The following is a 10,240-nucleotide window of genomic DNA, read 5'->3' on the forward strand; positions in this document are numbered from 1 at the left end:
CCAGCTGACTGTAGCAGCAGCAACTCCAGTAAACTGAACCGTCAGCAAATAATTGTTATCAATAAAAGCCCCCAAAATACGCATGCAAATGTCATAAATTTCACAAACTGCTGTGTCGTAAGTAAGACCCTCTAAGGTTCAAGTAAAGCTGCAAAACTAATATAAATCTCTCAAATTATCTACAGGGTGTTGATTTGAGAGCTTGCTGTATTTTACCCTCCCGTAAAAAGACGTAGTCTTAGTGTAAGATCAGTGCATTCAGATCAGGCTTTTTATGCATTCAAATACTGTGAAAACTCAGGATTCAGACAGGCTGGTCTCCAAGTCACACTTTGTTTTGCAACTTTCTGATGAACACAGCAGACAAATTTCAGGTATTGACAATAACTGTGATACATACAAAAAGTAAATACTACTTCCAGCTGTTCCTTTTAGGGGTCACAGCAGATCATACACCTCCCTCCTCACCCTGCCCCAAATAAGACATGATATCAGAAATGATCTAAGACAATGGATCTGAGGATTTCACCTCAGGAATGAAGGAGTGGGTAATTTCAGTTTTTCCTGCTGTAAAAAGGGAAATCTATTTATAGATTTCGCCATCCTCACATACTGACTTCTTAAGTCAGTATGTGAGGATGGCGAATGAAACAAGCCTTCTTCTTTGATGGATTTCACTGGTAACTTTATGGATTTTCAGCCCAACAACAAGCCGTCAGACCAGTAACAACATGCCATGTTGCTGAAGTCTGAGGTTAGTTGTACTCAGTCACGTCTGACTCTGAGTGGGTGAGCCAATCAGGCTGCTTCGCACCTGTGAGGTCTCTGTCCAATCTGGATGGGGATTTACACTGTACAGTGGAAACACACACTGACAGACACACACACGGTCAGCTGCTCATTCTTTCCGCCCGACTTTAAATTCCTCTGAGTTTAGATCAGTCGGCCTGTTGGGTCTATTCTGGTGCGACTGAGTATCCCACTGCAAGCTCGCTTTAGGACAGAAGTTCAGAGAGAAGTTCAGCTGCACGCTGGTCCTAACTCCCATTTGTGGTCGTCTCCTCACTCCTCAGTGCACTGACGACCCTTTCGCTCTGTTTGCATGCTCCTGTGGAGGCTTCGACTGATTCAGCACTCCCAAGCAATCAGCCTTAAGGGAAAGTCGGCTATAAAGTCGTCCCAACACTGATGAAGGCTTACTAATAACACTCTTACAGTGCAGCATCCGCTCTGTGTCAAAAATGGAGGAAACTCAACAAGAGTCTGTGGAATCTTCATGGCATTAAATCTCTTAATTTGCAGTTCTTTTCGGAGTTTGTGGTGAATGATTTCACCGCTCATACAGCTGGAAACAATTTTACACTTCAGCTCCTGATTTTAATTGTGTTGAAACTGTTAGATTTAGGCATTAAAAACCACTAGTTTCACCCCCATGTGACACTTAATTGGATAAATGGTTAACAGGATGGTGACGGGGTGTAGAAAAAGTTCCTGGTTTCACTGCTCTGTTTTCTTTTACAGCAGGATGACAGACTTTGGTGGAGAATGTGGACAACATACGTGCTGCAGACACAAAAACTATTACTGCTGAATTACAACAGAGTCAAAGTCTGTAACACAAAAAGTGGCCATGTGTCCAACAACACAAACAGACTTCTGTATTGTGACAATTTTAGCACAGGATCAGGCAGCTCTTTGCCTCTTTTAAAACTTAGTACGTTTATTTGCATTGTTTGTTTTATTTTGGATCTATTTTTGAAATATGTTTTAATTTAATTAATACTTTTTTAATGATCTAACAAAAAACAAGGAATAAGAAGACCGTGTCTTTAATTTTAAAAATTGCCGCAGTTCAGAAATGTTGCACCTTCTTTAAAAACCCTGAACACAGCTGATCTTTTGTGATCTCTGAGTCTAAGCAGAGCTCGGCCTGGTTACTACCTGGATGGGACACTGCCTAGGAACTAGTTTACAGCACCTTATCTTACCCTTCCCTTTATAAAGAGACTCTTAAGTGGGAGTGGGAGGGCGAAGAAGATGAAACCACCTTTTCTGTGATTGAAATCGAAAAAAAACAAAAAAAAACAAAACAAAAAAACCCACCGGAAAACCCACAGAGCTCAGATCTGTAACGACAGCCCATGGAGGAGAGTCGGTCTGGCTATAATGACACACAAACAGAATTTAGACTCCATGAGGTCGAGTATTCCAGATGCACGAGGCAGCATCATGTATCATTCCCATCCTGATCCAGAAAGTTCGATCAGATATTAGTGGCGATGTGCCGATCTATGAAGCCGATCTAGTTTGACCGTTTAGGTCGTTCTCTGAGCAACTATCCGATTGCTAGCACAAAAGCTAACAGCTGTATCCTTGGTTTAAAGTCTTTCCAGTGAAGTGAGGCTACTGTGGCTGATCCTAAAACGTAAACAGCTTGAGGTGAGGGGTGTGTGTGTCTTACAGGCAGAGCAGCAGGGCGAAGCCAGCAATGTACTCGTTCCTCTGTGCTCTGAACAGCTTCATGTGGATGTGCTCGATGGCTGTCGGGTGGTTTGCCAGATCCACCTTCTCCGTCACACTGTACTTCCTCACCTCACGGAAAGCATCTGTACAGGAAACACACGGAAACGTCACCTTTCTGCATCTTTAATTCACAGTAAACTTATTTTGTAGCTGCACTGTAGCTCTGCTGCTTCCCTGCTGGCTGAGGTACAAAGTCGGTGCTTACTGGGAGCAAACTATGTCCTACCACACACGCACACAACAGAACTGATTTCTGGCACAGGTACTGAACTGTTAATGGTTGATGTTTTTAAAACCCGAACTTAAACAACTGTTTAAAATAATTATTATTAGTAGAAAACCTCTTGCTCTAAGTAAACTCTCTGTGAGGCCGTTGGCAGGAAAAACCTGGTTTATGTTAGAAGCTAGTTCAAATCACAATGTGTGGTAAACCTGGGCGGATAAATGTGGCTACTGAGCAGAGAAGTACTGGATATACTGTCACAATACAACATGTAATTACAGTTGTACTTCCTAAACAACATTTAAGCATATGAAAAAGTAAAGCTGTCTTTCTGCACAACCAAATGAGTAGCTTCTATGTTTAGATGGAAACATCTCGAATCCCTGTGATCTGCGATCCCTGTGATCCGACTACGACAGATGTTATGTATCTGGGAAAATTTTGCAGTTACTTTGATGCTTTACAAAATCACAGACTGATGCCGAACTTTAATTTAGTTTTAAATGTTATAAAAGCCACACATTATTTCTGCCTAACACTCCTTTGATAAAGAGTTTGGCAACATTTCATCAGCTGGACTCTGAACACGCTGTTATTACAAAGTAAGGAACTGATGGTGCCGTTGTTTACCCGTGCTTCATCAAACTTGATTGAAATGGAGCTACAGCAGCGTCCTCCACAGACTGGAAGAATGCAGAATATCGACTACACTTTGGCTAAAGGCCACCTCCCAACCAATCAACAAAAGCACTGCAGACGTACCGATGAGCAGAAAGACGAGGATGGCGATGGCCACCATGAAGGCGGTGTTTCCATAGAGAGTGATGGCCTTTATGATGCGAGATTTGAAAATGCTGTTCCACCTAAAAAAACAACAACCAGGAGAATAAAACACAAATCAGTCGGCAACAACAAGAAGAAGACAGGTTCACTTTTATACATTTTTACATTATAGAGACATTAGAGTCACTTTTCTTTTCTTTATTTATTATTTTACTCTTTGTTTGGAGTAATCTGAATGAGTTTTTTGTTATTTTATGAAGCCATTATTTAATTTTTAAATGTTGTGTTGGACACTACTGGTGCTGCAGGACAGGAACTGAACTTCTGGGATAATTAAAATCCATCTTATCGCATCTTTTGGGAGCCAAAAGTGATCCAAGCATGCTTGAAGTGATGGAAAAAAAGAAGAGAGCAGAAGAGAAAGGATGGACGAATGAATGGTGATCTTAATGTTTTACAACACAGCAACTAAACCTGGAGCTCTAGCCCCCTCTAGGGGCCAAACAAAAACAGACATGAGCTCAACTGTGCAGTGACCTCTGCAGGAAGCTGGTTATTAAGAATATAGTTAGTACAGTTTTATATTTATTTTTATTTAGTTTATATTATATAGAATGTTTTTTTTTATTTTTTATTTGCTTTAGTTTGAGCCATTTTCTAGAGTCAGTTCTTAGTACTTTTAGAACTTTTAACAGTTTCAGCTTTGGGTTTTTTTTTTCCATATGAGGGAGTGGGATACACCAAAGTTTCAGTCTGAATAACCACATTGTTATTATATAAAATTGCACATTTTCATTTTACACAGTTTAAGTACAATTTCATTTTGTTTTATTTTTTTTTATTTCGGTTGTCTAAAAAACAAACAAAAAACATGTCGACACCTTGTTTTATTAAATTGTAATTATGGTTAGCAACAAAACTGTTAAGTAAGTTTAGTTTTTGTTTTCCTGCTTCCTGAGTCATGAATCAAGAACAATGATATTGCGGTGTGAAACTGACTAAAAGGGACAACAATATTACTTATCCTTGTTGTTTCTGGGTTAATGTACCATCCAACAAACGCAACTGTTGCTCAAAGCCTACATAAGCAGAGGTCATGTTACTGCATTTATCTATGTTAGGTTACACCATTGCTAAAAACAGTCAATCAGATAAAAATGATAAACTTTCTTTCACATATGAAAATAACAAAACAAAGGCTATTTTTAATTCTTGATATCTAGTCAGATAAAATAATTTAAAAAAATCCTCTATGAGGTCTAGCACTAAAACTTCTCTACTTTTATTGACTTTTTCTTTGTTGGATTTCTGCTCCTATCAGCGCTGTGCCATGTGTGCGTAGTTAATCAGAGCTCATCATTCGGCAGTCAGGAGGTCTTTTAATGTGATCACAGTCACACAGAGCTGCTCTGTTTGAGGACAAACTGAACTCTGCTGCTTCCATCAGCGAGCTTCACGCTTCTCCAGCTAAAAATTAACGGCCAAAGCTTCCTCTCATGAAGCCAACAGCACACGGACACAATGTTGTAAATGCTTTGCATTGGCTGCTTTAAACCCAGATGGGCCAAGATTTATCTCGCCGTCTGTTTGTCGTGTGACAGTATCGAAAATCCATGAATGGGGAAGTTTTCAGTAAGGCAGAGAAAACATTCAATATCCAGAATTGTCTAATTGTCTGTAATTTTTCCCATGAAAGACACATCCATCAGCAGGGTTGTTAAAATGTCTGCAGAGATTTCTATAGAGGTACTTTCTTGTGATTGTGATACTTTGTTTTGTTTTCAAGGTGTACTAAACTACAAAAGGATCGGTGTAGGGATGCATGCATCAAAACTGGTCCCCTACCAGCCCAAAAGCTCGGCAACAATGAGCCGACATTACTGGTTGTGTCATGTGCATCTGTGAAATCGCCACAGCCTTATCACCTTTCCCTCTCTGTAAAGTGGCACTCTGAGCTCCAGCTGATACATCAACTCAAACAACGGCAAGCATAAACTGGGTGGAACAAAAAAGTGTCAGCAGTTTGGAGATATTCCACACTGGTGCACCAACACCTTGTTTGTATGTTTGCAAATGTTTTTATTGACTGTAAACTGCGGTCAAACCCAGCTGACTGACAGCTTAGACGATAATCTCTCTCATTTAAAAGTGAAATGGATTGAAAGTCATTTCTTTCCAGCTGCTAGTTTACTACAAACTACTGACCTTTCCAGGCAGTAGTTTGTACTGGCAGATATCTTAAGCCAAGGTAACGCTATCAGATTTGAGCTGGAAAACGCTTGAGGCCAAGACAGGTGTGTGTGAGTCAGGTGTTACCCACCTCTTGGGTGAGATGAAGGGAATGCAGAGCAGCAGAACTAAGAAGACCTCAGCGTAGAGGAAGGTGGCCACCGCAGTCCACTGCAGACTCATCCTGACTTCTGAACAGGAAACACAGAGCAGGTTCACATGTCAAAAACACCATCACATGGCACTTGATCATGACATCTACAGTTAATCGTTCTCAATAAGCAGAAGAACAGAATAACTACTTTATTGCCATTCACAACGTACAGCAGTTAGTGCACATTAGAACAAACTGTATGACTTTAATCCACCCAGTTATCAGACACTTTCATCCATCAGTGCTCTGGCTGCCTCTGGTTGATGTGCTGCTCTGATGTTTAATATATTCATTTCATCAGATTGAGAATTAACGTGATAACATACCAGTCACACAAACTACCCAACTGACCGAGGCAGGAACAGTGTGCACGTAAAACACGTAAAACTCAGACCCTAACAAAACTTTAAATACAACAGTTAAACTGAAAGTGGCAGTTTCACAGCACCTCTGCTTAGCACCAATTGCATTTTAGCTCCTCCTGGTTTGCAGCAGTACCGGCGAAAAGTGTGAAGCCAACCGTCTTTCTTTATAATTTGCTAGGAAAATTGGAAATACTTTAGATACAAAACACATGCAAACATAAGTATATTAAGGCAAAAAACATATTTGTATTAGCTTGAAAGTCAATATTTGCTGTAACTGCCTTTATTATTGAACACAGCCTCTTTTAGTCAGCTTTCTTGTCATTCAGGTCTTCAGGAATGACTCTCCAGGAAATTCAAAGCTCTGTTCTGGATGTTAGCTGGTTTCTGGGAACAAACTCCCAGAAAGCCTCAGATCAGCTGAAACACTCAGTTTATTTAAATCCAGGTTGAAGACTCACCTGTTCTCAGCTGCATTTGAATAAAGCACCAAATCCACAGTGTTTTACTTTTAAGCTTAAAATTTCAAAACTTACATTTAACTACTGATTTTATCTACTGTTCCTTCCTGTTTTCCCCTCCATTTTAAATCATGCTTTTTATTTGTTTTTGTTTTTTAATGTCTCTGTAAAGCACTTTGAATCACCTTGCTGTTGAATTGTGCTATATAAATAAACTTTTTTGTGGAACCTTTTGTTCCACTCTCTATAAAGATGATCTCACACTTCAATAATGTTGAAGTTTGTTTTCCAGGGAGGCCAATCAGAATCCAAATCCTTTTACTGTCATTAAACATCAGACATTCAACAAATACAGAAGCAACTTCCTGTGAGCAGCATTTAGAATAGATCCATCCATCGCAAACACACAGAGACAGACAACCACTCGCACTCACATTCACACCTGTGAGTCAATCATTAAATTCAGAACAAATAACAATAGAAACAAATATAAAAATACAAACAACATAAATGCAAAAAGTTTATACAGATGTGCAAGGGTTCTCTGTGCGGTGGTGCTAATATGTATGTTGTTGTGTGTATGCGTTGTATGCATGAGAGAGATGTGTGTTTTGAGGTGGGGCATGTGTGTGTATCTGTGCTCAGTATGATGGCTTGCGGAAAGAAACTGTTCCTGAGTCTGGATAGACCTGTAGCGTCACCCTGAGGGCAGCAGGCCAAACAGGTGAGACGCAGGATGGATGGAGTCTCTTGTGATTGGCTCTGTAGATGTCAGTAACTGACATCTATTTTATTTTAACTTTTAGATGCATTTTATTGTATTGACGGTGTGTTTGAGATCTTTGTCTTACTGAAAAATGAATCCAGTGGTGAACCACACACTGCTGGCTGAAACGCTCCAAACTATGACAGTCTCCACTGTGTCTAACAGATGGCTGTAGACACTCACTGTTGTACTGCTCTCCCAACCTCCAGACAAAAAAAAAAAAATCATATCTGGATCCATTGCTCCACAAGCATTCTTGTGTAATCTGCCTCTGACCTTTCTCCCAGTTTCCCTTCCTGAAGAACGGCTTCTTGACAACCAGCCTTTCATTGAGACCATTTCTGAATTCACCTGGTAGACATAGCTTTTTAGGCACGACACTTTGCCCAGTTTCCTCACATTTTTTAAGGACACATTGAACCTTGTCATTTGATTTTTGGGGTTTCCTCTGTTTTCTTGTATTATTGTAGGGTCTGTATTTTACAATATAAAGCACCTTAAGGCAACAGTTTTTGTTATTTGGCACTATATAAATAAAATAAAATGTAACTGTCAGCCACGTGTAGCCACAACACTGGCTCGTCCCTTGAATTAGGTGCCTTTTTATAATGAATAGTTCACAGGTTAGAAAACCAAAATAAAATTCTTTGAAAATGGAACATGGACTGGACTGAAAATGAGTGAAAAGGCAGAACAAACATCCAAAGAAAAACATTTGAAAGATTGGAAAACTATTACTTTAACACCACTTTGAAAAAGTCTGACTCTTTGGAAACTAAAGAAAAAGAAGCGAGGAGTGGCTCAAGACTTTCACATAGTTCTGCATGAAATTTAAAAAAAGAAAAAATGTAAATGGGTAACTGTCATGTTGCTGATGTTGTGGAAGCCAGATTTTCACAGATCATACTTTATAAAAATGTTACAACCCCATGAAAGTGGATTTTCAGTGTATGGCTTCTTTCAGCGAAGCTTAATGACATTTTTCTAAAAATGCACTCCTAATCCTGTTCTAAGATTAAATCTAATAAACTCATTTACTTCTTCCACAAAACTGAAAAGCAACACAGCCCATTTTAGAGCAACCCGATGGGTGGAGGCCAGAGACTTCTCCTTATTCTGAGATTGACGTCTTTGTAGACGATCCCTGACAACAATAAGTGAAAAAGACAAAAGCTAAAACAAAAACTGAATAAAGCATTTGAGTGTTTTCTTTTTTTTCTTCCGTTGGCTGTGTGCAGTGTGAGCACTCGTGAGGAGTTTGCTTTGCTTCAGATATGGCAGCTCAGAACAGCTGTGTCATTGCGGCTCCGCAAAAACTGCAGAAACACAGCGGAGCATCACGCCTCCTTACACATTAAAACACCGATAACGCCCCTCATCGATCCCACAACACTACTCCCTGTTACAGCTCACTTCAGCCAAGAAACCAAACCAAACCACAAATATTCACTGGCAGTACATTTTACCAGCTGCGACACACAGATTAAGTCCTGAAAACTCTCAGCTGTCTGACCTAAAAACTTTACTATCCTACCAGCACTCATTTCACATCTTCCCAATTTGCAGACTCTCCAGTGAGCTGATAAATTTGCAGGTCTGTGTATCTGCTGGAAATAAAGTCAATAAAATGAACTATGTGCTGGGAAGTAATTAAACTTGTTTTTTTTTTTTTACATTAGCTAACTACCATGCTAGCTAGTTTCCCCTTACTAGTTACGTTTTCTTTTAGAATTACCCAGGTTATTACTGAAGGTTCAGTCTATTTTCTGGAAAACCGAGCATTCTGTTTCAAATTCACATCTATTCCAAGCGCTTGTTTACAAAAACAAGTCACTTATTTCGCGCCACTCGTTGAAGCTAACTGTTGGTTGCTGCTAGGAGCAATTAGCCTCGGTAAGCTGGAAAGAATCGGGGTGCTGATTGTTAGTGAACAGGTGGGACTCACCTTAACAAGCACCGCACACAGGGGAGGAGATGTGTCCGCACTGCACTTCCAGGAGCTTTAATTCTCCACTGACTCTGCTGTTAGCTGCTAGTTTAGCCTCCTGCTGTAAACACTTCCGGGTATTTTAGTGCCAGCTCATCTTGAAATACGATTGGACACGGAGCCGGAAGGGCGGAGGCACGTGACCTATCGTTGCGTCACTTTATTGTTCTATAGTAATCATTTAATGAATTTATAATTATTATCTTTTTGTACCTCACGTGATATTACATCTTTTGTTGAATGAAAAATACCATGCGATAATTCCAGTAAATTCCTTTAGTAGCTTACATTGCTTTTTAACGTGATAATTAATTGCATTTCAATTAATTTGAATGTTTTTTAAATTCACCATTTATTGTGTAAATTTTTATTTTATTTTTTGGTACACATGACCCTCATAACAGCATATTGTTGGAGGTGTATGCACATAAGCCACGAATTAATGAAATACTACGATCTGCGTGTAGTCTCTGCACATTATATTTTAATCTCTGAAAAAAATGTAACTTAAATTTAGACCACCATCTTTTGTAGCATGTTACATTTTATTTGTATCAGATACGATATACATATAAAATATGTAGTATACAGATTAAACGCTCATTTAATTAGTAGTTCCGTAGTCTATCCAACAGAGGGAGACATTGTCCATAAAAATCAGGCCTGCTTCAAAACAAGGACAAGAGCCTGCTCTCTGTTGTTCTATTTCCACAGGTAATTATTTACATGTGGAACTTGTATTTAAAAAA

General features: G+C 39.4%; 1 protein-coding gene across 1 annotated transcript in view; it reads right to left on the minus strand.

Annotated features, from left to right (window-relative positions):
• Positions 1 to 9,592, minus strand: part of bcap31 (B cell receptor associated protein 31) — a 30,417-nt gene extending 20,825 nt beyond the window's left edge. Inside the window, exons 1-4 of the mRNA XM_084916798.1 lie at positions 9,450 to 9,592; positions 5,850 to 5,949; positions 3,509 to 3,609; positions 2,462 to 2,606 (exon numbers count right to left, since the gene is read on the minus strand). Of these exons, the coding sequence (XP_084772924.1) occupies positions 2,462 to 2,606; positions 3,509 to 3,609; positions 5,850 to 5,941 (338 nt within the window). The 5' untranslated portion in view covers positions 5,942 to 5,949; positions 9,450 to 9,592. The remainder of the gene's footprint in view (positions 1 to 2,461; positions 2,607 to 3,508; positions 3,610 to 5,849; positions 5,950 to 9,449) is intronic.
• Positions 9,593 to 10,240: the final 648 nt, after the last annotated feature.

Source organism: Perissodus microlepis, chromosome 20 (genome assembly GCF_051167445.1).
Source record: "Perissodus microlepis isolate ML-2025 ecotype Zambia chromosome 20, ASM5116744v1, whole genome shotgun sequence".
NCBI lineage: Eukaryota > Metazoa > Chordata > Actinopteri > Cichliformes > Cichlidae > Perissodus > Perissodus microlepis.